We start from the raw sequence: 27,155 nt of genomic DNA on the forward strand, positions 1-27,155 counted from the left end.
ACTAACAAAGTAATAAACCTTAGGGGCAAATTTGGAAATTACCTGTGAAGTGGCTTCTTGCCCACTGTTGTGGGGGGATCTGCTTCAACCAATTATATGCATCTTTGTCAAATAAGTTGAATTCATTCATCAAGTGGTTGAACTCTTGGACTGTTGTTGCTGTGGCACAATTCCACAAGTGTTCTTTGTGTTCATTGGATCTCCATGTTCTCTTCATATTATCATGTATATGCCTGAGACAGTATCTGTGCTCAGCACATGGAAACAACTGAGCAATGGCTGCCTGTAAACCCTGTAAAGGAAATAAAACATAGTTAGTATATTTCATCAAAATATAGCAAATGTAAGATTCCAATTACATACCTTTTGTCTATCACTTATAAATGTGAAGTTTGAGTTTGCATATAGGTCCAGGTCATCTCCTAAAGTCTAAAGAAACCATTTCCAACTTTGAGTGTTCTCAGACTCAACAATGGCATAAGCCAGGGGGTATATTCCATTGTTGGAGTCTACCCCAACTGCAGTCAAAATCTGTCCTGGGAAAGGGCCCTTCATAAACGCCCCATCAAAACCTAGAAAATCCCTCAGGAAAGATCTAAACCCCTTCTTCATTCCACCCAGACACACATAAATTTTTTTAAACCTTCTTGAGGTAGCATTGGAGTTGGGTTGAGACTCAAATTCTAACTTCACAGTTGTATCTGGATTGGTAGACTGTAACTCTAAGATGTAATCTCTGAGAACCACATATTGCTTTCTGTAATCCCCTTGCACTTGTTTTTTTGCATTAGATTTAGCCCTGAAAATCTGATGTATAGAGAAACCCACTTGATAGTCCTTTTTCAGTTGCTCTTTTAAAGCTTTCATAGGGATTGTTGGGTTTAATTCAACCTGATCCATTATTTGTTTACCAATGAACTTTGCAGTTGCAGATCTCACTTTTCTTGTATGCAAGCATCTGTGTTCGTGGTTATATGTTTTAATCATCCAACTACCATCTTTATTTGATCTAGAACCTTGTATCACCCAAGGACAAGGGGTAGGTTCACCAACATCACCCTCATTAAAGGCTACAGTCCCTTTGCATAAAGCTCTTAACCTTGTTTTGTCGTTTTACTTGAAGAATATATTCCTCCTGGTTTCCAATGCATGCAATTGTATCTTTTCCTTTAACTCCTTTTTACTTTTATATTTTTGTCCTATCCTAAAAGTAACTTTATGTATCTCCCCTTGAGAGCACCTTGTCTCCTTCCCTCATTCTTTTAATAAAACTCTCCTTTTCTTTTCCATATCAGAACCCTCATCCATTGAATCCCATTGGTCATTATGAATTACATCCAAATCTTCAGGGTCTTTAGGGTCTTCATCACTGTCATTATGCATGGGATTTGTTACTCTCTTTTCCATAAATTCAGCTTACAGATCAACACTCATGTAAAAATCCTTCATATCTACCTCTACTTCAGGAATTATGTTATCCTCATCTACCCAAAAGTCACTGTCATCACTATCCTCCTCCCCATCACTTCTTTCATCACTATCCTCCTCCCTATCACTTCTTTCATCCTCATCTACATTATGAGTAACTTCATCTTCAATTCCAACATCCATCTGATAACCCCCCATATCTACATCATCTTCAACTCTAGCATCCTTCTCATAATCCCTCATATCTATATTATCACTAACTTCATTAACTACCTCCTCCCCTTCCTTCCCTTCCTTGACTCCCTCATCAAATTCATTACGTACCTCCTCCCATGCCTTCTCTTCATTGACTCCATTATCAAATTCAGAATTAGATTGTAAAATCTGTTGGTACAAACCAAGATCAAATTCATTAGCTGCCTCATCAAAATCATTAGGTGCATTATCCTTATCCCCACCTATATTAACTTCATCAACATCATCCATGGCCAATTTCTTACTGCATGATGACAAAGCTTTGTCCTTGGTCCAACTCCTTTTCCTATTATACTCAGGGGATAATGAGAAAGCACCTTCGCTATGTAAAACAGGGGATAATGACAAAGCACCTTCATTATGTAAAACAGGGGATAATGACAAACATTTGTCCTTGGTCCAACTCCTTTTCCTATCCCTAGCTTGGTTATTAGTTGTGGTGGTTTCAAGTTCCTCAATTTCATCTAATTGCTCAATAGTAACCTTTTTAACAGGTTTAGGAGCCATAAAGTAAGTAAGCAATTTTGTAATACCGTGTTCAGTGTACACCCTTATGACTTTATGCTCCTTCACATATTGGGCAAGATTACGAACATCATCATCGTTTCCTAGGGCACATAGTCCAAAATGCATGTCTCCTTTGGGCAACCGAAAATGATAATAGATAACTGGAGGAACAGAGTATCCTAACCCTTTCATGATGGCATCCATTTCATGAACATAAAACTCTTCTATATCCACCATGTCAATGTATGTCATAGTTCCATCAATGTAGTTCACATTTGGAAACTTTGTGAACTCACCCCCATGATGTAGCTTGATGGTAAACAGAGTAGGGTGTCCATCTTCAAAACAAGAACAAAAAAGAAGTTTCAGATGAGAGGATTTCACATAAAAATGCAACTTAGTGAGCAAAATAAAAAAATACGTACCATAAACCACCCTTGCGTTGAATGGTTTCTCATACAACCTTACATTCCACATTGGTATTTGCATTAACTGATCAACTCACTTGATCGAAGCTCACAAGCTGGAAATGGGATTAGGGTTCTTGATCCTCAGTTAATGACAATCGAAGTGGAAACGACTAACTATGTAATTAGGACTATAAATGTGAGTATGATCGACGCTTTTATCCGTATGTCGGTAAGGGGGAGATACGTAAAAGGATTTTATTAATTAAATGACGAAAATACCCTCCCTTTGACAAGTCAAATGGATGGTAACGGGGGGAAAAGTGACGGTAGTTAAGGTTTTGGACCAAAGTGGCAACAAAATGCAAACCTTTGGACCATCAGTGCTAGCCCAAACCTTTTTGGCCCAAAGTGGCAATTTCCACCTAACCACAGGGACCATTCTTGCAATTTTTTAATAAAAAACATAAATTTCATTATTTAAAAAGAAACATAACATTTCATTACTTAAAAGGACATAACATGAGATTAAAAAAATTCCTAAACACAAAGAAAATAAAAATAACTAGAATTTTTAAACCTACAAACGTAAAAAAAAAATACACAACAAGCGATTAAAAAAACTAATTAACATAACGTTTTTTAATGTCGACTTTCATTCCCAAAGCAAATTCAAGATCATCCCCGACCATGTGACTTGTGTCAAGCGTTAGTAGTTTCATGTCACTACCCCTTTGTTTCCTACACTCTTTTTCGGAAGCAATTTGCAAAAAATTGTCCATTTTTTCTGTAACATCCGTCACTTGAGGTAATAATTATTTAATATATTTGTAATTAATTGTTGGGCTATGAAATAGATAAGTGGATTATTGAGTTGGGCTTTAGTAAGTAGGCCGTCATGATTGGATTACCCGAAGACGTATGCTGGGTGTAAGCTTGGCGTACGCGGGGCGTAGTGCAACATTGGATGTGGGGGGCGGAGGTGCGTACGCGCAACGTACCAAGGTGTACGCGCAACATACACAAGCAGACTCAAAACCCTAATTTTTAGGGTTTAAGCCATATAAATACAACATTATGACTCAAACCCTAGCCTCCTTACCAGCCTCTCAACCTCAGAAACCCTAGATAGCCTTTCATTCCTCATCCTTGTGTGTTTTTGGCCTTGTGAAGTTCATTGTGGTGTTTAGAAGCTTGAAAGGAGAAAGAAGAAGTTGAAGAAGAACTTGAGTAGCTTGAGCTCAAGGATCCGAGATAACATCACCATTTGGCACTCATTTGAGGTAAAAAGCTTTCAACTTGCCTCATGAATGCTTAGATCCATGTTAATGGAGTTTTGGACCTTTTTAGGTCCCAAGAATGGATTTTTATGGTTCAACTTCGTATCTAGGCTTAGGGTTGCCACCCTTAGTGCTATATGAGTCCTAATAACAGTAAAGTTTCAATCTTTAAGGTTCTTTTGTGACCATGCATGAGTTCTAGTCATTTCCATGAAAGTTAGTTGCTATATTCCAAGTTTGGGTCCATTTGGTGGGTTGCAAGCCACCAAGTAATCGACTTTATGGATTAAGACACTCTAGTAGACTTAGATATGTGTTTGGAGCTTAAGGTCTTAAGGGATTAAGCCCTTTTGAAGTTTATGGCTTAACAGGGTAGTACGCTGGACGTACAAGCCAGCACGCGCAGTGTACAAGCCATGCAGCCTGTACGCTTAGCGTACAGAGGAGTACGTCCTGCGTACTCACTGATTTTGGGCTTCACGTCATTTGGGCCTCGGGTTGGGCCAATATTTGGACTACTTAGCTTCTGGGCCTTAGTGGGCTATCAGGAGTCATTTATTAGGCTAAGGACATGTTGGGCTTAGGGGAAGGCCCATTTGAGGAGTTGGGCCCAATTTAGAAAATTGGGCCATTAGTGGGCTTGGAAAGATTAGATCGAACTGGGCCTAAGATATGGTGCAAATTAGACCAGGGGGTAAAATGGTCATTTTACCCTAAGAAGGATTATGGGATTTTGACTAAGTGTTGTTGTGATAATGATAGTTGGGGAGTCGTTGGAGCAGCCGTTAGAGATTCCTTACCGTGAGATTCCACATTCAACTTTGCGAGGTGAGTTTCCTCCTGTTTGAACGGGTTGAAGGCACCAATGTCGGCCCGTATATATATATGCTAGTATGTTCCGTGCTTAGGTCCAATGCCGGGCAAGGCTCGATGTAGGCTTATATGTTTCCGGACTTTGGTTCGATGTCGGCGAAAGCCCGATGAATGTTTGTATGCTTGATGTCTTCGTGATTCTTGCATGTGCTTATTTTATATGTTTCCGGGCTTAGGTCCGATGCCGGGGAAAGCCTGAGGAATGTTTATATGTTTTCGGATTTCGGTTCGATGCCGTGCGGGGCCTGAGGAATGTTTATATGTTTATGTTATGTGATTATTTTTATGTGTATTTGTTGATATGTTTATATGTATACCGAGATTTGCTCGATGCCGGGCGGGGCCCGATGCCGGATCTCAGTCCGATGACGGACAGGGCCCGATGCCGGCCGGGGCTCGATGCCGGACCTCAGTCCGATGCCGGGCGGGGCCTGATGTAGCTGACAAGGCCCATGTTATGTTATTATGTAATTATGTTATTATGTGTATGGTATGTGGTAGTTTGGGGAGACTCACTAAGCTTCGTGCTTACAGTTTTCAATTTTGGTTTCAGCTACTTCCGGTAGCAAGGGGAAGAGCTTGGGATGACTGCAGTGTACACACCATGATTTTAGCCTGGGATGTTTTTACTCTGATATGTTTGACAGATGCTTATGATGTTTTGAGAAACAATGACTTATGATTTTATGTGATGTTTTGATAACTATGATTTTATTAATAATTAAAAATGAAAATTGTGGACCGTATTTTTTGGGATGTTTCATTTTCTTTTATACCATTCACATCGTTCCCCATCTCTTTCAAGTCATCCGAATCTAGCACTTTGCCTTTGTCTTTATGTTTTGCTTTGTCATTTCTCATTGTTCGGGAAGGTGGTGTAACTTGAACGAGTTCATCATCGTTGAGGTCGATCCCAACACGAGCATCCAATGTAGTGTGGTTGGATTTAGATGTTCTTGAGCGTTTTGAACCACTACCGATATGTGCGGATGTTTTACTCTTTTTTTCCGTTTTTGGTTATCTTTCATGACATTTCAAAAATCAATAAACTTGAATGCCTTCTTGTTTTCTTGATGGTACATTTTTGGAGATTTCTTCAAAACCACTTCATCCCTTTCTCCACTTTTCCATTGATGTTTCATGTTGTTATATAAATCATTAAACAACATGACTTCCTTTTTTGTCTTCCACCATTATGAAGAGACTTGGTCTTTTGAACGATACTCTGCTAGCTTCATTCATTTGTGAAACCTTTTTGTATCTCACCTAAAAACGAGTCATGTTTTTGGTCTTTTCCTATCTTTGAATCTTCGAAAACATCAATCCATGCTTGTGCCAATGTTAACACTTCTTCGGGTTCTCATGCTTTTGTTGCCGCCTTTTTTTTTTGTGGTGGCTTAGGTTTCTCGAATGATTTTGGGTTTGGAATTGGATCGGGTGCTTGTGTTTCTTGAACGAATTCAGATTGAGCCAAAAAGTCAAATGGATTAAAGTCGGTGCCAGGTTGTTGGAATAAATCGGTTCTGTGTATTGTACTGGGTATTGTTGCTTATAATACGGTAGCATACTACCGTACTAATAAACCGGGGGGGGGGGGGGGGGGTTAAATCGGTTGATCATAAGAAGGTCTTGGAGTGTTTCTAGTGGGTGTTTTTAGTTGTTTGGGTTGTTGGAAGAAGACATCCTATGGTTTTTTAGAGCAAGATATAGAATGATAGAAAATTTTGATTTAGGTGTGGTAAATTCAGGTTCTGCGATTTTATTTATAGGTAAAAAAGGGAAAAAAAATTCAAAATTTTGACCGTTCAAACGTTAGGCAAGAGAAAGGAAGAGAGAGAGAGAGAGAGAGAGAGAGATGATGCAGTCAATTCTAGCCGCATGCGGCCAAACTGCAATGGAGACCGCAAGGTGGGGGCGGTGTTCCCACCGTCCACCGTGCTAAACCACAGTCCTTACCTTGCCCATACTGTCGAGTCTAAAGCTAAAGTTGGTGTGATATTTGAATCATATAACTTGTTTCTTCGATACTTCAAGATATAATAATGATAAGCTTTTCACAAACAAAACCTGACATAGATTCTCCTTACAAGCTATACATTTTAGTTCACAAACACATCTAAAAATTGAACGAATTCCTAAACCTGCATGTCACAAAATCTGGTATTAACAAAAATATTGCTAGAAATAGATTATCAGTTTTATACAAGGACAAGTTATTACATAGTGTCATAACAATTACATTTTTAGTTCACATGACAAGTTATTACAAGGTGTCATAACAATTACATTTTTAGTTCCATTTGTGGTGAAAATGAAAATAATAGTTAAAACAAGGATAGTGATCGAACTATACCCTAAAGTTCTACTAATCGAACTATACCCTAAAGTTCTACTAATCTGGGTGTAACTCAACAATACATACTTTTTAGGCTTAATGCGAAAATTGTTATGGATTAAATTATAAGAAAAATTTGCATCTTTGTGATCAATGTATTATCAAACCATTAACATATTTTGGGCCTAATAAGCTCCCCATATTTGATAACGACAAAACAACAGGATAATAACATATTGTGGGAATAACAAGTTGATAATGACAAAATAATAAGATAATAACAAATAAATAACAAATATCATTTTCTCATTTTCTAATTTTTGGAAGTTTTATGAACTTTTTTATATTTTCTATTTCATTTAAATGAAAGTGAGCGTCCACAACGGAGAGTTCAACGAGAGAGTTAATGAGATGACAAAACTAGTTGTCATTCAATAGATAAAACTCTATCATTGTGATATGATACCTTGACATTCAATAAATTTGTAGTTAACTGGTCATTAGACTCTTCAACGAGAAAATGAAAGGTTTCTAATTTTTAAATAAATGTTTAAATATGTTCCAATAAACTCTATAGAGTTCAATTCATTCTAAGAAAAAGTAGATACAGTTGTATGAAATATAAAATGATCTGTGTTAATCCCTTAAACTTTATATAGTTCAATACATTGTGGATGAACTAAATTACAACAACAAATTGTTTAAAAGAGCTCCCCTTCAATATTTGGTCACTGAGTTTTTTTTCGTCCACATTTACCCCTTCAACCTGTTAAAGTGTACACATTCACTCCTTATGACCGGTTACTACAGGTTAGCCGGGAAAAATGACTTAATAGGGTAATATATTTCTCATTTTGTACACATTTAGTCCTTATTATTTTTGTACACATTTACTCCTTAATATATTTTTGTTTCAAAATACGTCCTTTTTTTGTAATCATTCAGTACTTATGAATGATTTATTTAGGTTTTTTATCACGACATCTTACGCGGGACAATCATTGATGAAGTGTTTGGGGCTGTTGATGGTTATGTTCATCGCGATCTCAACTGCTTGGTTGCATAGTTTTTGTGGTTTGGCTTAGGTCTTGTGTTCTGATCGCCGTAACTTCTTCATACGGTATTAGAGTTTAACCATTTTTATATCTACATGATCGTTTTTTGAGTCTACTACAACTTTCGTTAAGATTACTCCCGTTAAAATGTAATATATTTTTACTTACGATTTTATAAAAAAATATCCATATATGAATTCATAGAAATTGTATGGGTATAAAGATTGTTAGTAAAAATATATTACTTTTTAATGTGAGTAATCTAAACGAAAGTTGTAGTAGACTAAAATACGAACGCATGGATGTAAAGATTGTTAAAATCTGAGATCGTATGAAGAAGTTATGCCATTCATAACACATGACCTAAACAACCAAATAGTCGAGATCACGATGGACATAGGAATCAAAAACCCCATATACTTCATTAACGATTGTCCCACGTAAGATGTTTTAAGAATAAACTTAAGAAATCATTCATAAGTACTGAATTAGTATAAAAATAAAAATGACTTATTTTGCAAAAAAAAAAATTATTAAGGACTAAATGTGTACGAAGTGAGAAATATATTACCCTATTTGTATCTCACCTAAAAAATGGCCATGTTTTTGGTCTTTTCCTATCTTCAAATTTTCGAAAACATCGATCCATGCTTGTGCCAATGCTAAGACTTCTTCGGGTTCCCATGCTTTCGTCACCGCCTTTTGTTTGTTTGTTTGTCTTTTTTTAGTTTTTTATTTTATTTATTTATTTATTTTTTGCTTTTTTGGTGGGTTAGGTTTCTCGAATGATTTTGGGTTTGGAATTGGATCGGGTGCTTGAGTTTCTTGAACTAATTTAGATTGAGCCAAAAATCAAATGGATTAAAGTCACTGCTAGGTTGTTGGAATAAATCGGTTGTGTGTATTGTTTTGGGTATTGTTGCAGATAATACGGTAGCATACCACCGTGTAACGTCGTGATTTTTACTCCATTTTTTTTTAAACTTTAACAATCCTTTAAAAATGAAAAATGCAACGGAAGACTTTATTTTTTTTTCCAACCATTCCCAAAACCACACGTTACCATTTTCATAAACCAACATTCAACCATTTAATTTTTGCAAAAAGGAGTTCAAAGGAAAATAAAAACCAAACGTGTTCAAGTGGCATCTTTATTAAAACTAACTACCCAAAAGGAACCCGACCTCACCAAGCCATGCTCCTAAGCTACCTGTACCAATCAAAAGGCATTCAACAAAGAAACAAGTGTCAGCAACCGCCTCGTGAGCCGACAAGTTGTACACAACCAAAAAGAAAACACACAATTCCCGTAAGGGTCATTCATGCAAATCGTGATAATAGCATATTTAGGAAAAACAAATAACATGATATCATAATTTATTTCAATCATATAGTTTTCAACTTAACTCAACCGATTATTACATATAATTTAATTCACCGTTTATTATATGTAATTTTTAATTCAACCGATTAACTACTTTGGGGTTCCTTAGGGAGAGTCTACCCAACAACTTAACTCCGTTCACTACTCGTGTGCTCAGCCAGTTTAGTGCTCTAAGTGGCTCATGACTTCCACCCGAATACACCAACCCCAAGACTTCCACTTTCGCTACTCCGACTTGCAAAGTACAAGTACTTCACGGTGTCGTTCAGGATCGTTACAAACGGTGTCAATTCTACCAATGCACCTCCCGATTCCCACGTGATGTTTGATCCGGCCACACCATAAAGCCAACACCACTCCAGTTCCTGTACACCGAGGTGCACACGAACCACGTGTCACATGACCGTCTAGAAAGGCCGTATAACTAATCACCGTTATGGCTTAAGCTCTTTCAACCGATTAGACTTGCAACGTTCTACCCATGTCACCATCATACCACGCAAAAGCATGCATACACCAAAATAATCATGTTACTCATACAGCTTAAACGAGCAATTATCATGTAATGAAGTTCATTAAGTTGTCACCATACTTTAGCATATAACTACCAATTCATGAAACATCATATCCGCAAGCAATTTACAACTATCACATAACATGAATATCACCATATCAACCGATACCAAGGAATAACCATTCATAAGATGCAAACAACATATTTTCAATAATTATCACAAGCATTTATAAAAATCTAGCATGAATCCTAATTTGCATCAACAATCCACCTATGAGATGTGGTTTTCGGTTATGCACTAAAGTCAACAAAAATTGTCGACTCACCTTGTGTTTGAAGCGAGTTCTCCTTTTTATTTCAAGTCTTGACCCTTCTTGATGTTTTCAAGTTTTCACCTAATAACCACACATACCAAACAATCATCAAAATGGGGTCCAGGTTTCATTAACACCTTTCATTTCTTAATGGGTTACATATTTTTTAATGTTTCACAGCTTGACCACTGTTCAGTGTTTTGGTCATAAAACAGAATCTGTAACTCCGATTGAGCTGAATCCAGACTTTCTGAAAACTAGACTCGATTTCCTGCATTTTATCCAGAAAGGGGCATTGGCCAATTCTGCTCAGCTTAGTAGCTACAGCCCTTGCAAGATGGGGCAAAGTTGCTGTGCAGATTTCCAATAATTGCCAAAATCACCATATGATTCATAATCTTGGACAAAGGATTAAAGCCACATGATTTAACACACCAAAAGCTTGAATGAAGGTATTAAGACATGAATTAAGTGGTTTATGAAAAGACCAAGAATTGACTAAAAGATTATTGAAAGTAAGATGCCCTAATACACCAAACACCAAAAATCTACATACACAAATAAAGACTTCTTTTAGTTCAAATCAAGATACATGTAGGGATGAACTTTGAGTGAACTTTAGACACACATTATGTGGTTTTCAAGTTTGTTGTTTCAGCCTCCAAGTCATGGTTTTGAAGACCAAAAATACAAACAATACTACCAAGAGTTGTGAGGACTTTCAAGCTAGACTTTTGATACAATCTTTGCTAGTTCAATCAACAACATAATTACCCACATATCAAAACTTCTAGGGGCTGTTTTGAGGGTTATAAAGGGTGCTCAAAACATGAATTCAATGCAGGAAATTATTCACTAAACTTGAAGACAAGAAAAACAAGATTTTCCCCAAAGCAAATCAATTTGTCTCCAAGATTGGAATCAATTCATGAATACCAATTTCAATATATGAGGGAACATTTGAAAATCGATCATAGAGTACACTATGATTGAGATTAGGGATATATACACTAAAGTCCCAATATTTTCATCGATTTGACAAGAAAGTCCTAAACTTTATTTTTTTGACAGTAAAGTCCAAATTACCGGCAATTTTTGACACTTTTACCCTTTTTTTCCGGTTAGCCGGTAATTAGGATTTTTTTGTCAAAAAAAATAAAGTTTAGGACTTTCTTGTCAAATCGTCAATTAGGACTTTACTGTCAAAAAAATAAAGTTTAGGATTTTCTTGTCAAATCGTTGAAAATATTGGGACTTTAGTGTATATATCTTTTTTTTGGTTAGAAATTTAATGGTATGATACTCTTTAAGCATAAGAGTTATTGAAACATTCTCTAGTCACCTAGATCCTATTGAAATCCTTAACGTTTGCTTCTTGTTAAATCGTTTTTTTAATCTCAACAAACCGACATTGAAAAAAATGGAGATAATCAAGAAAGAAAGAACCAGGGTTGTGTTGGTTTTTTGCACTCCCAAAAATGGAGAAATAAGAAACCGAAAAAAACGAAATTGCCCTTCTTTCCCTTCTCCACATTCACACATTTTTTACTAGGCATGTGTTGTTTGTGTTTGTATAATCTGTCCCCACTTTTTAGTTCAAGATTTGGTGGCGAAGCAAGAAAAAAGTTTTACAAGTCTTTTCACCCTTTCTTGCTCTCTCTTTTGCATAAGTTTCTCCTGATCGTGATTGTGTCAGGATAAAGATGATGATGGTAAGAAAAACAGTGGTGCTGCAACAAAAGTCACAATTAAAAGTTCTTGGGTTACGAAAATACACGAAAGTCCCAATATTTTCAATGATTTGACAAGAATGTCCTAAAGTTTATTTTTTTGACAGTAAAGTCCTAATTGACAATTTGACAAGAAAGTTCTAAACTTTATTTTTTTGACAAAAAAGTCCTAATTACCGACTAACCGGAAAAAAGGGTAAAAGTGTCAAAAACTGCCGGTAATTTGGACTTTACTGTAAAAAAAACTAAAGTTGAGGACTTTCTTGTCAAATCGATGAAAATATTGGGACTTTACTGTACATATCCCTTGAGATTATGTACAAGAAGAGAATTTTAGTCAATTGAGGAGCAATTCAACCCCAAAATCGAAATCAATTACAACCCAATTGAGATGTGAACATATTAGAAAAGAGATTCAAGGAATTACCAAGATGAGTGATCAATTCACAGGTTTGAAACAAGAAAATCGGAGCCACATCCCCTGCTACGTTGATCGACGTCCCACAGCAAAACTGTCACACCCCGAAACCGATGGCGGAAACGTTACGGGGCGGAGGACGTCATGTGTAGTATCACAACAGTTGTATCATAGTAAGCGAAATAAACACAACCATTACATTATAATATGAGTATTTACATTGTTAAAAAAAACATGGTTTATACATATCAGTAAATATAGCAAAAGTAAAAGACGTGACTTCAGAATGTTCCGTCTTCTCCAAAAGTCGGCAGGAGTACCTGTCTATTGATGCCCTGAGAATACAAGCAGTTTTAAAATATCAGCGTAAAGCTGGTGAGTTCATAAGCGTTTAGTTTTGGTAAAAGAAATGTTTCTTTGATCCTTTGAAAAATGTTTCCCAAGAAAATCCTATATTTTCTTATGAAAGAGGTTTGATTATCCATTAGTTATATGTTAAACAACATGATTACGAAAGGTTAAGTTATCCCAGGAAAATCCTATATTTTCCTTAAAAGTTGATGGTTGGTTATCGATTCTGAAAAAGAGGTGTACAAGTATCTACCATACTTGTATCGTTAGATGTAGTTTCCTTGAAAAACCCTGTTTACTCTCTGTGAGACGTATTAGCCTTATTACATAAATAAAACTAATAAAGAAGTAGGTAGTGAACTAGATCCTAAGGTATTATCAATACCCTCTTGTAATCAGTTCGGTTATTACTTTGAGGTTAGTTCACTTGTTTCATTATTACAAATGTAAATCTCTGTTATCTTGGTTGCGAGTTTTATAACCATACATTAAACTAGATATGGCACGAAACGGGGCCAATATCCTTTTATGACGTTGTCACCCGTAGACCTAACGGTCCCACTGTAGCTAGCAGCGAGGTGCGGGATAGTCAGTCCCGTATAGATCTATACACAATAGTCACACTCTCCCTGCAAGAGATTCTGGTTATAAGAGTTAGTCCTACACCCACGAAATCCGATGGAGTGTTACCAACGACGTGTCTCCAATACTAAGATGACAAACTTACAAGTAATATTATCGAAAATCCTGTTTATGATTTGTATAAATCTTTTATAAAATATCACATTTTATGATAAGATTTACAAGTTCCTTGCTTTAGTTTTGAAAACTGTTTCTACGAGTTGATTTCTTAATCGATTAGTAAAACGGTTTTCTGAGTTAAAAGCATACTGAACATATAATTATTTTAAACAAAATAATATACTTGAGCACAAGTTTCCTTGTACTTTTGCTTGTATTCTCCCCCTGAAAACATGAAAAACTCGGAAAAAGCGTAGGGGTATGAACTCACAGTTTGACGTAGGATCTGGGTGTATGATCGGTTACGAATGCTGAGTGTCAACCGATGTTTCGTACGCAAGTGGATCCTATTAACATGTGATAACACATATGTGTGTTAGATTTAGGGTGTTTCATGACTAAACATGACGGGAAACCACCCTAAAGACTTGGAAATGCTTGTCGGGACCCTTATAGTCTGGAAAACACTTATATGGAAGTGTTACAATCACAAATGATTGCATAAAAGGAGTGCATGGTTACCAAATGGAGCTTTCGGTCCAAGTGGTTCTCGGTCAAAATGGTTCTCGATCCGAAGAGGTTCTCGATCCGAAGAGGTTCTCGGTCCGAATGGTTCTCGTTCCGAAGGGTTCTCGGTCCAAAAACCGAAAACTCAAGATCTTTGATGCATGTGGTGTTTTTCAAGGGCTTTCAAACATGCATAGGGGTTCTAAGTGTTATCCAAAGCCTTAAGTGAGTTTTAAGGTCTTAAAGGCACCTTTCTTTAGGGTTTTCGGTTTAAGGAGATGCACTATACCGAAAACTCCTCAAATCTTGTAAAAATGATGTTTTTCAAGGGTCATGCTCAAAGGGGGTCGTTTTCGAGGGTTCATGCTTAGTCTTAGGAAGGTTTAAGGCTATAAGAACCCCTTAAGGAGGGTTTTCGGTCAAAGGAGATGCATAGACCGAAAACACCTTTTATTCTTGGATAAATGACGATTTCCAGGCCTTAAACAAGAGTTTCGACTAGAAAATAAGTGCAGAAAGTAATACTTACGATATGGGAGCAAGAAAGGGTGTTTTCGGCCAAACACACACTAGTGTGTGTTCTTGGTGTTCTTGAAGATTAAACCCAGAAAATGAAGTTAATGGATGAACTCGAAGGGTGTTACTAGTTAGGAAGATCTAATAACAAATCAAGGGGAAAGAAACACTTACATTTTTCGAGAATTTGAAGATCAAAGTGAAGAACTTGATGATACTTGAGAGAGTTTTCGAGTTCTAGACTTGTAAAAAAAAGGGAAAAATGAGCCAAATGATCTTGAAATATATATATAAGGTGGGGTTTTCGGTCACCTTGACCGAAAACTCTAAGGTCTTGACCGAAAACTCCTTTTTGAGGAGGTTTCCGGTTTGTTTCATGTCTACAACTTCAACAAATTCATCCTAATACCGATTCCTTTGATGTACTGAGTTTAGAATATTCCGTTAGTCCAAAAATAATACTAATGTGAACGGAAATAAATACGAAGTGATTTATTTAAACGCAAAGTCTTTCCCAAACTATCAAATTTTGACGGAATTAAATAAAAACCCGAATTTGATTAACGGAAATTGAGTAAGGATAACGGAAAAAGTTTCGGGTTGTCACATCATCCCCCTGTTAGAGGGAATTTCATCCCGAAATTCGAACATAGAATACAAATCATGGATTAGAAAAGAGATGCGGATACTTCTATTTTATCTGGTCTTCGCGCTCCCAAGTGAATTCAGGTCCCCGCTTGGCATTCCAGCGAACCTTCACTATCGGGATGCGACTTTGTTTCGATCGTTTGATCTCTCTATCCATGATTTCGACTGGTTCTTCTACGAAGTTCAGATTCTCGTTGATTTCAATCTCGTCGAGAGGATTCATAAAGGTTTCGTCGGATACGCATTTCTTAAGATTCGAAACGTGGAATACAGGATGAATGTTGCTAAGTTCTTGCGGTAAACGAAGTTTGTAGGCTACGGGACCGATCCTAGCTAGGATCTCGAAGGGTCCTATGTATCTTGGATTTAGCTTTCCACGCTTTCCGAAGCGTATCATGCCTTTCCAGGGCGATACCTTCAGCAGAACATGGTCTCCAGCCTTGATGCTGCTATGGTAACTGTTGTTGTAGGAAAATTCAACCAAAGGAAGATGAGTGTCCCATGACGCGCCGAAATCGATGACGCAGGCTCTCAACATATCTTCCAGCGTCTGAATTGTTCTCTCACTCTGTCCATCAGTCTGAGGATGGTAAGCTGTGCTCATATCCAGCTTAGTTCCAAGAGCTTTCTGTAGTGACTGCCAGAATCTCGAAGTGAACCTGCTATCTCGATCGTAGATAATGGACACAGGCACACCGTGCAGTCGGACTATCTCTTGGATGTAGATTCGCGTGAGTCTCTCCATTTTGAAAGTTTCTTTGATTGGCAGGAAATGGGCGGATTTCATCAACCGATCGACAATTACCCAGATGGCGTCGTGCCCACTTGGAGACTTGGGTAGTTTGGTGATAAAATCCATAGAAATTCTGTCCCACTTCCACTCAGGTATCTCCGGCTGGTGGAGTAGACCTGAGGGTTTATGATATTCGACCTTCACCTTGGCGCAAGTCAGGCACTTGCCCACGAAGGTAGCGATCTCCGCTTTCATGTTCGGCCACCAATATAGTTTCTTGAGATCGAGGTACATCTTGTCCGAGCCTGGGTGAACGGAGTATCTAGTCTTGTGAGCTTCGCTCATTACAACCTCTCTGTAGCCACCGAACTTTGGGGTCCAGATCCGGTCCATGAAATAATAGACTCCGTCTCCCTTGATCTCTAGGTTCTTTTCCATTCCTCTCAATGCTTCACCCGACATGTTCTCTGATTTTAAGGCTTCCAACTGAGCCTCCTTGATTTGCGCGGATAAGTAGGAATGGATGGTCATGGTCAGTGCCTTCACTCTACGACCTGAGTATTCCTTCCGGCTGAGGGCATCTGCCACCACATTAGCCTTGCCGGGATGGTAGCGGATTTCGCACTCGTAATCGCTGAGTAGCTCAACCCATCGCCGTTGTCTCATGTTCAGCTCCTTCTGGTTGAAGATATGCTGTAGACTTTTATGGTCAGTGAAGATAGTGCACTTAGTTCCGTAGAGATAATGTCTCCATATCTTTAGTGCGAAGACTACTGCTCCCAATTCCAGATCGTGTGTTGTGTAGTTGACTTCGTGTGCTTTCAGCTGTATTGAGGCATAAGCAATGACTTTTCCCCGTTGCATGAGCACACAGCCTAGGCCCTGATTAGATGCATCGCAGTAGACAACGAAGTCCTCCGTCCCTTCGGGTAGGGACAAGATAGGTGCGCTGCACAAGGCCTGCTTCAATGTTTGGAACGCATTATCTTGCTTTTCACTCCAATAAAAGGATACACCTTTCTGAGTCAGAGTGGTTAAGGGTTTGGCAATTCTGGAGAAATTCTGGATAAATCTGCGATAGTAGCCAGCGAGACCCAAGAATTGACGGATTTCTGTGGGCGTCTTCGGTGCTGACCAGTTCTCTATCGCTTTGATTTTGGAGGGGTCCACGTGTATGCCTTCCTCGCTTACCACGTGACCTAGGAATGTTACTTTTCGAATCCAGAATTCGCACTTGGAGAATTTCGCGTACAACTTCTCCGTCCTTAGGGTTTCCAGCACCGATCTCAAGTGCTGTCGATGATCTTCCTCACTTCTAGAATAGACAAGTATATCGTCGATGAACATGATTACAAACTTGTCCAGGAAAGAACGGCACACCCGATTCATCAGGTCCATGAATACTGCCGGTGTGTTGGTTAGACCGAAGGGCATCATTACAAATTCGTAGTGACCATACCGAGTCCGAAATGCTGTCTTAGGAACATCACTCTCATGGACTCGCAGCTGATGGTACCCTGATCTTAGGTCTATTTTGGAAAAGGAACTAGCTCCTTGAAGTTGATCGAAGAGGTCGTCGATTCGAGGAAGAGGGTAACGGTTTTTGACAGTGAGCTTGTTCAACTCTCGGTAGTCAATGCACATCCGAAAGGATCCATCCTTCTTTTTCACAAATAAGATCGGGGCTCCCCAGGGTGAGGAACTCGGTCTGATGAACCCTTTGCTGAGCAGCTCATTGAGCTGATTAGATAACTCCTGCATTTCTACCGACGCTAATCAATATGGGGATTTAGCTACGGGGGTAGCTCCGGGGACTAAGTCGATACGAAACTCGACTTGGCGTTCGGGAGGGATTCCCGGAAGATCTTCGGGAAAAACATCGGGAAAGTTGCAGACTTCAGGGATGTTCTCGAGGTCTTTAACTTCCTGCTTCTCGTTAATGATGTGGGCTAGGAATGCATAACACTCCTTTCGCAGGAGTTTCTGGGCTTGGATGCATGAAATGATACGGAGGTTCGAACTGAGTTTATCGCCATAAATCACGAGAGTTTCATCAGAGGAAAGATTGAGGCGGATAGCTTTTTCGTAACAAAGGATATCAGCATGATTGGGGCTCAACCAATCCATGCCGATGATGACATCGAAGCTTTTTATGGAGACTTGCATAAGGTCAATGGGAAAAGAATGATCGTTTAGGGTAAGAGTACAGCCTACATATATATCATTAGTGCTCTCTTTCTCACCGTTAACCATCTCGACGGTAAATATTTCAGTTAATGGTTGAGGCTTATGCTTAAGAAGATGTTTGAATGCATGGCTAACAAAACTTCTCTCCGCACCAGAATCGAAAAGAATGCATGCATAAGAGTTGTCGAGGAGGAACGTACCCGAAACAACAGTGGGATCAGCGACTGCCTCTTCTTGACCCATCGTTAGCACTCTCCCCGTACCACCTGCTGTTGTTGCCTTGGGGCAGTTTCTCTTGAAATGCCCGACTTCCCCACAGCCATAACAGGCTTGACCGACACCTGCTCCAGATGCCTGATTGGTTGGTGGTACTGGTGTTTTGCAAACTCGAGCTGTGTGTCCCTTTTTGCCACAGCTGGTGCATGACATTTCTCGGCATGGGCCGGGGATGTGATGATGATAGTTGCATTTGCTGCGCCAAGGGAGGGTACCAGTATATCCACTGGTAGGTGCTTGAGTGGCAGGAGCAGCGGCATGAGTAGTAGCAGCGTGGACTGCCAACGTTTGTTGTTTCTTCGAGGGTTCTTGTGAAGACTGGCCCTTCCGCTGCTTCCAAAACTTTCTTTTCTCTCCACTCCCTTTAGCTGGCTCAGGAGCGGTTGCCACTTTATCAAGATCAACTCCGTGATCTATGAGAGTTTGCGCCAGACATTTAGCGCTGTCAAAGGTGTTTGGCCTAGCAGCCAAGACATTTCCTTTGGTGGGTTGTGTCAGTCCCCAAATGTGTCTCTCTATCTTCTTGCTTTTCGGGGTGACCATTCCCGGACAAAGAAGCGCTAGGTCTTCAAACCTAGAAGTGTAGGCATCAATGTCGGATTCTTTCATCCTCAGGTTCCAGAGTTCGTGCTCTAGTTTCTGCATTTCGCCTCGTGGGCAGTACTCGGCTATCATGAGTTCCTTTAAACTTTCCCAACCCATAGCATTTGCCACTGGCAGGGTTAGGGATTTGACCCGACCATTCCACCAGGTCAGTGCCCTGTTGGCGAAAGTGCAAGCGGCGAATTTTACTTTGTTGGCTTCAGAACAGGAACAGATTTCGAAAATGGACTCGATTTCTCGATCCATTGAATCAGGGTAATAACTCCTCCTTTGCCGTCGAAAGATGTGGGTTTCGCGCCCATGAAGTCCTTATAAGAACACTCCTTCTGGTGTCCCTGACCACCTTCATGATTTTGGGGATGCGTACCACCTCCCTGACCACCAGATCCGCCAGGATTCATCTGTGACATTGCAGCAACCACAACAGCAGTAACAGCTGCTTGGAACATAACGGGATCGAACTGAGGGGGCGGTGGTGGTGGTGGAGCGTCGTCATTCCTTCTGATAGGTCTTTTTCGAGGATGCATCTTGTTCTAGAAACAATCAGGAAGAAGAGGATGGTAAGTCCTCAAGATATATGAAACAAAATATATCCTATCCTGATAATAAAGTGTTCTACCAAGAGATAAGCAAAGGAAAGTTACTAATGCAAGTAAGTTATCGCTAAGAAAGGAATAGGTAGCAACACTAGGAATGAATTTCTACAATGTATTCGGCTCTGACTGAAATACTCCTATAGTATTTTAAGTTGTATTGATACTGGGTAAGTTTTAGGCCTGTTGCAACACCAAAGTCACTCCCAAGCACATGTTGGTCATGTCTCGAATAAATATAGTTGATCAGGCTATATTGACCCTAGACATGATTACATAACTGCCCAGGTTTAACCGCAGTGTTCAACACCCAAAATACTTTTGTTTTGTTCTACTTATGATACTGATTCAGCCCCTTAGTGTTTATAGTTGTATACCATGTAAGGTTTGGTATACTTAGTTCACAATAAACAATAGCGAAGTAAACACAACAGTTGTATCATAGTAAGCGAAGTAAACACAACCATTACATTATAATATGAGTATTTACATTGTTAAAAAAAACATGGTTTATACATATCAGTAAATATAGCAAAAGTAAAAGACGTGACTTCAGAATGTTCCGTCTTCTCCAAAAGTTGGCAGGAGTGCCTGTCTATTGATGCCCTGAGAATACAAGCAGTTTTAAAATATCAGCATAAAGCTGCTGAGTTCATAAGCGTTTAGTTCTGGTAAAAGAAATGTTTCTTTGATCCTTTGAAAAATGTTTCCCAAGAAAATCCTATATTTTCTTATGAAAGAGGTTTGATTATCCATTAGTTATATGTTAAACAGCATGATTACGAAAGGTTAAGTTATCCCATAAAAATCCTATATTTTCCTTAAAAGTTGATGGTTGGTTATCGATTCTGAAAAAGAGGTGTACAAGTATCTACCATACTTGTATCGTTAGATGTAGTTTCCTTGAAAAACCCTGTTTACTCTCTGTGAGACGTATTAGCCTTATTACATAAATAAAACTAATAAAGAAGTGGGTAGTGAACTAGATCCTAAGGTATTATCAATACCCTCTAGTAATCAATTCGGTTATTACTTTGAAGTTAGTTCACTTGTTTCATTATTACAAATGTAAATCTCTGTTATCTTGGTTGCGAGTTTTATAACCATACATTAAACTAGATATGGCACGAAACGGGGCCAGTATCCTTTTATGACTTTGTCACCCGTAGACCTAACGGTCCCACTGTAGCTAGCAGCGAGGTGCGGGATAGTCAGTCCCGTATAGATCTATACATAATAGTCACGCTCTCCCTGCAAGAGATTCTGGTTATAAGAGTTAGTCCTACACTCACGAAATCCGATGGAGTGTTACGAAGGACGTGTCTCCAATCCTAAGATGACAAACTTACAAGTAATAGTATCGAAAATCCTGTTTATGATTTGTATAAATCCTTTATAAAATATCACATTTTATGATAAGATTTACAAGTTCCTTGCTTTAGTTTTGAAAACTGTTTCTACGAGTTGATTTCTTAATCGATTGGTAAAACGGTTTTCTGAGTTAAAAGCATACTGAACATATAATTATTTTAAACAAAATAATATACATGAGCACAAGTTTCCTTGTCCTTTTGCTTGTATTCTCCCCCTGAAAACATGAAAAACTCGGAAAAAGCGTAGGGGTATGAACTCACAGTTTGACGTAGGATCTGGGTGTATGATCGGTTACGAATGCTGAGTGTCAACCGATGTTTCGTACGCAAGTGGATCCTATTAACATGTGATAACACATATGTGTGTTAGATTTAGGGTGTTTCATGACTAAACATGACGGGAAACCACCCTAAAGACTTGGAAATGCTTGTCGGGACCCTTATAGTCTAGGAAACACTTATATGGAAGTGTTACAATCACAAATGATTGCATAAAAGGAGTGCATGGTTACCAAATGGAGCTTTTGGTCCAAGTGGTTCTCGGTCCAAATGGTTCTCGGTCCGAAGAGGTTCTCGGTCCGAATGGTTCTCGGTCCGAAGGGGTCTCGGTCCAAAAACCGAAAACTCAAGATCTTTGATGCATGTGGTGTTTTTCAAGGGCTTTCAAACATGCATAGGGGTTCTAAGTGTTATCCAAAGCCTTAAGTGAGTTTTAAGGTCTTAAAGGCACCTTTCTTTAGGGTTTTCGGTTTAAGGAGATGCACTATACCGAAAACTCCTCAAATCTTGTAAAAATGATGTTTTTCAAGGGCCATGCTCAAAGGGGGTTGTTTTCAAGGGATCATGCTTAGTCTTAGGAAGGTTTAAGGCTATAAGAACCCCTTAAGGAGGGTTTTCGGTCTAAGGAGATGCATAGACCAAAAACACCTTTTATTCTTGGATAAATGATGATTTCCAGGCCTTAAACAAGATTTTCGACTAGAAAATAAGTGCATAAAGTAATACTTACGATATGGGAGCAAGAAATGGTGTTTTCGGCCAAACACACAATAGTGTGTGTTCTTGGTGTTCTTGAAGATTAAACCCAAAAAATGAAGTTAATGGATGAACTCGTAGGGTGTTACTAGTTAGGAAGATCTAATAACAAATCAAGGGGAAAGAAACACTTACATTTTTCGAGAATTTGAAGATCAAAGTGAAGAACTTGATGATACTTGAGAGAGTTTTCGAGTTCTAGACTTGTAAAAAAAAGGGAAAAATGATCCAAATGATCTTGAAATATATATATATATATATATATATATATATATATATATGTATATATATATATATATATATATATATATATATATATATATATATATATATATATATATATATATATATATATATATATATATATATATATATATATATATATATATATATATATAAGGTGGGGTTTGCGGTCACCTTGACCGAAAACTCTAAGGTCTTGACCGAAAACTCCTTTTTGAGGAGGTTTTCGGTTTGTTTCATGTCTAGAACTTCAACAAATTCATCCTAATACCGATTCCTTTGATGTATTGAGTTTAGAATATTCCGTTAGTCCAAAAATAATACTAACGTGAACGGAAATAAATCCGAATTGATTTATTTAAACGTAAAGTCTTTCCCAAACTATCAAATTTTGACGGAATTAAATAAAAACCCGAATTTGATTAACGGAAATTGAGTAAGGATAACGGAAAAAGTTTCGGGTTTACACAAAAACCGAGGCCTGCTTGAAGACGTCCGCTCCTTGCCTCTGCCCTCGTTCTTTTCTTCCCTCTTCCAGTCGACGCTTGCCGGGACGAATGGCCAAGAAGTGGAATTGTTTTTTTTGTTCGCTCTCTGTCGACGCCAAGCGGGAACCGAAGGTGTGGGATCGCTTCTTAATTCGCACGAGAGGGAAACGGATGAGGGACCAAAATCGGTTCGATCCCTTGGGGGGTTATGTCCGATTTTCACCTCCCAACCCCTAAAATTTCGATTTTTAGCACCTTTCAACCCTAACCCTAGGAAAGTTGACAATACAAGTTTCTTTTTAAGACACTTAAACCCCCTCAACTTGATTTACATCCTTCCATGAGTTATAATCACCTAATTAAATTATTTCACCCTAAATATTCCCATAAATTAACTAATTAGATTTAAACATCATTTTTATTTAATTTATTATATTTTTATAACCTTGAAATCGAAATAATCCTCTGAAAACAAATATTTGTCTAACAGGAGTTGACATCACTGACGACAGTAAATTTGGGTCGTTACACACCGTACTAATAAACCGGGGGGGGGGGGGAATAAATCGATTGATCATAAGAAGGTCTTGGAGTGTTTCTAGTGGTTGTTTTTAGTTGTTTGGGTTGTTGGAAGAAGACATCTTAAGATTTTTGAGAGAAAGATATAGAATGATAGAAAATTTTGATTTAGGTGTGGTAAATTAAGGGCTGTGAAGTTTCATTTATAGGTAAAAAAGGAAAAAAATAGAATTTTAAAATTTGACCGTTCAAACGTCGGGAAGGGAAAGGAAAAGAGAGATGATGCAGCCAATTCTAGCTGCATGCGGCCAAACCGCAATGGAGACCACAGGGTGGGGGCGGTGTTCCCACTGTCCACCGTGGTAAACCACAGTCCTTACCGTGCCCACACGGTCGAGTCTAAAGCTAAATTTGGTGTGATTTTTTTGGAACGACAGAATATTGTTAAGAACAAGCAAGGAGCTAGAAAAAGAATTACATCAAAATAGTTGCTCAAATAGTATTATGAAGCCAAGAAGACCAACTAAGATTGGCTTTTGTACACCTATTTGATATCCAATAGAAAGACTTAAAAACAACATCATCAAAAATCAAATATTTCCTGGGATTAGCCTCTCCAAAAATCGTTGCATTTATGAAATCCCAAATGCAAAAAAACAAAATTAAAATCACTGCATCAAAAGCTTTCGCTGACCGATTCTCCAAGGAAAAGACATCGCCTAGTTGATAAGAGAATCCATAGTTATTTGAGAAGGAAGATTAACACCCCACCAAACAGCAATACGAGACTATAAGACAATCAAATCAAAACACTCTGAAAAAATATGATAAATAGTCTCCACCCTAAAAGAACAGATGGGACAAAGAATGGAATCCACCAATATACCCCTATGAGATAATCGCTCTCTAGTAGGGATATTAGAAAGTCTAATCCTCCAAATAATAATATTAATATTAATTGGAATCCAATTATTCCAACGAGTAACATGACCACCTGTGAAGAGCATAAGACTGTCCAAATATATCTGAGCTGAAGAAACTGAAAAAGTGTCCGACATATCAAGAACCCAACCCAGTTTATCTGGAACCGACTGGAGACGGAAATCCTGCAGAAGTAAAATAAAGTTGTCCCATTGTTCCTGCTCCACTCCTCCTCTAGGATTACGTTTAAAGGCATTAAGCCCCAAACCCATAGATAACCTTTCGCTAATAGAAACATGTCTGTGCAAGTCTAGAAGATATACTCTAGGGAAGATGGAATACAAAGGCACATCACCCCTCCACACATCATGCCAAAAAGAAGTAATTGTCCCATCTCCAACTCTAATGGGGAAAAAAGAATAAAGGTCAATATCTTTCTGTCTCAGCTCAGGGAACATACGAATAAACCCAACCCAAGGGCCTAACCCACTAGTAGGAGAGATAAAATTAACACAAGCACCATCCGAACCATAAATAGCTTTTATCACTCTAATCCACAAAAGATCAGGGCTCTGATAAAACCCCCACCACCAACGAAATACCATAGCCCTATTAAAAGAGAAACGAATTCCAATTCCTAAGCCTCCTTCATCCTTTGAAGCTATTACTCTATCCCACCTAACTCAATGCACACGACGTTCGTCCCTATCTGCACCCCAAAAGAATCTTGTCCTCAATCCCTGTAAATCCTTCAAAACCGAGAGGGGGTAACGAAAGTGGACATCATGTAGCTCCCTAAAGAACCCGACACAGACTTCACCAACGTCAGACGACCTCCGAAAGAAAGGCTCTTAGTCTTCGAAATCGACAGCTTAGACCGAAACCGATCAATCACGGAGGCCCAAACAGAAATTTGAGTCATAGTCTGGCCCATAGGAATACCAAGATGCAAAAATGGGAGGTTTGAAGCTGCACAACCAATATTATCTGCCACATCAAGGGCTTGGGAATATGGAACTCCCACACCTATCAATTTGCTTTTTGCCAAATTGATTTTCAGACCTGATGCCAAGTAGAAACACTTCAGAATACGAATAAGTCGTTTCGCAGTTTCAGGATTCCAAGAAGAGACCAACATAACATCATCCGCGTAAAGAATGTGAGAAATCTCAATTCCTAAAATAGAAATACCCCTAAACATATTCCCCATCCGGGCCCTCATCAAAGCAACGTGTAAACCTTCCATAGTCAGGATAAAGAAAAAGGGGGATAACGGATCACCTTGTCTCAAACCCCGGTGCATTTGGAATTCATCTTTCCGGGAACCATTATCCAAAACTGAAGCCCTAGCAGTGGTCAATAGTTCCTTAATCCACCCACACCACTTGGAACCAAATCCCATAATCAACATGATTTCCAAAAGATATTCCTATGATAAAAAATCATAGGCTTTCTCGAAGTCCACCTTAAAAAGCACCATAGGATTTCTAGACTCCTTACTCCAAGCAAGCACTTTGTTCAAGAGAAAAGGACCATCCAGAATTTGTGTGCCTTTAATAAAGGCGGATTGCTCAAGTCTAACAACACTATGAATAACCTCCACCAGACGATTTGCTAAGAGTTTACAAATAATTTTATAATGGCAACCGATAAGACTAATGGGTCTATAATCTTTTGCAGTTTTTGGGTGTCTAATTTTTGGAATAATAGTGAAAAAAAGAAGGATTGCACCCCTTTGGAATAAAAGAATGAAGAAAAAAATGATTCACAAACGCCTTAATATCCACTGCAACAAGATCCCAATAACGTTTGAAAAACCCAAAACTAAAACCATTTAGACCCGAAGCTTTTGTAGATCCACTATCCCAAACCGCCCTTTTGATGTAACACCCATAAAATTCAAGCCAATTTAAAACTTTTAAAAACATTTCAGATCTATTAACCATTACAAAACTTGTTTTCAAAATGTATCATATCAAAGTATCCCAGAAACAAAGTCATAAAAAGTGAGGAGCTGTACGATCACGCCTTTGCCTTGCCACGATCCCCTGATGCACCTGAAACAATAAACTGAAACTGTAAGCCCGAAAGCTTAGTGAGTTCCCCCAAAATACCCATATCCACAACAATACACATATAATCATAAACAACATGCTATAGGTCCAATCAACCATCGGGTTGGAATACCCCAGGCCCTCAACCTTTCCGGTTGGAATGCCAATATACTATGGGTCCAATCATCCTCGGGATGGAATACCCCAGGCCCTCAACCTTTCGGTTGGAATGCCAATATACTATGGGTCCAATTTTCCCCTCTTCCTGAAGCGGATGACACCCTTCCAAGGTGAAACCTTCAGGAGTACCATATCACCAACCTGAAATTCCAACTCAGATCGGCGCCGGTCGGCGTAGCTCTTCTGCCGGCTCTGTGCGGTCTACAGTCGCTTTCTAATCTACTGAATCCTCTCAGTAGTCTGCAGAACCACCTTGGTTCTGCCCATCACCCAGTGACCAACTTCACCCCAACAAACTGGGGTGCGACATCTCCGTCCATATAACATGTCGAAGGGTGGGGAACCTATGCTGGAGTGGAAGCTGTTGTTGTAGGAGAACTCTGCAAGCGGTAGGTAAGAGTCCCAGCTCCCACCGAAGTCAATAACGCAAGCCCTCAACACATCCTCGAGAGTCTGTATAGTCTGCGGATGATAGGCTGTACTGAAGTGAAGCCATGTGCCCAGTTTCTCGTGGAACTTTTGCCAGAATCGGGAGGTGAACCGAACATCACGATCTGAAACGATAGAAACTGGTACCCCATGGCGAGCAACGATCTCGCGGATATATACCTCGGCCAATTTCTCTGCTGACGAACTCTCCCGTATAGCTAAAAAAATAGACACTCTTGGTCAATCGATCCACGATGA

At 38.9% G+C, this 27,155-nt stretch overlaps 1 protein-coding gene across 1 annotated transcript; it reads right to left on the bottom strand.

The window, feature by feature from the left end:
- Window positions 1-24,032: 24,032 nt before the first annotated feature.
- LOC145107066 (uncharacterized) lies at window positions 24,033-24,839 on the bottom strand. Its single transcript, XM_079043943.1, has 2 exons — window positions 24,300-24,839; window positions 24,033-24,101 (listed from the first exon to the last, which is right to left on the bottom strand). The coding sequence occupies exons 1-2, from the start codon at window positions 24,837-24,839 to the stop codon at window positions 24,033-24,035; spliced, it is 609 nt and encodes a 202-aa protein (XP_078900069.1).
- Window positions 24,840-27,155: the final 2,316 nt, after the last annotated feature.

The sequence above is a fragment of the Lactuca virosa genome, chromosome 4 (assembly GCF_052849685.1).
Source record: "Lactuca virosa cultivar CGN04683 chromosome 4, Lactuca_virosa_CGN04683_v6, whole genome shotgun sequence".
NCBI classification, from domain to species: Eukaryota; Viridiplantae; Streptophyta; class Magnoliopsida; order Asterales; family Asteraceae; genus Lactuca; species Lactuca virosa.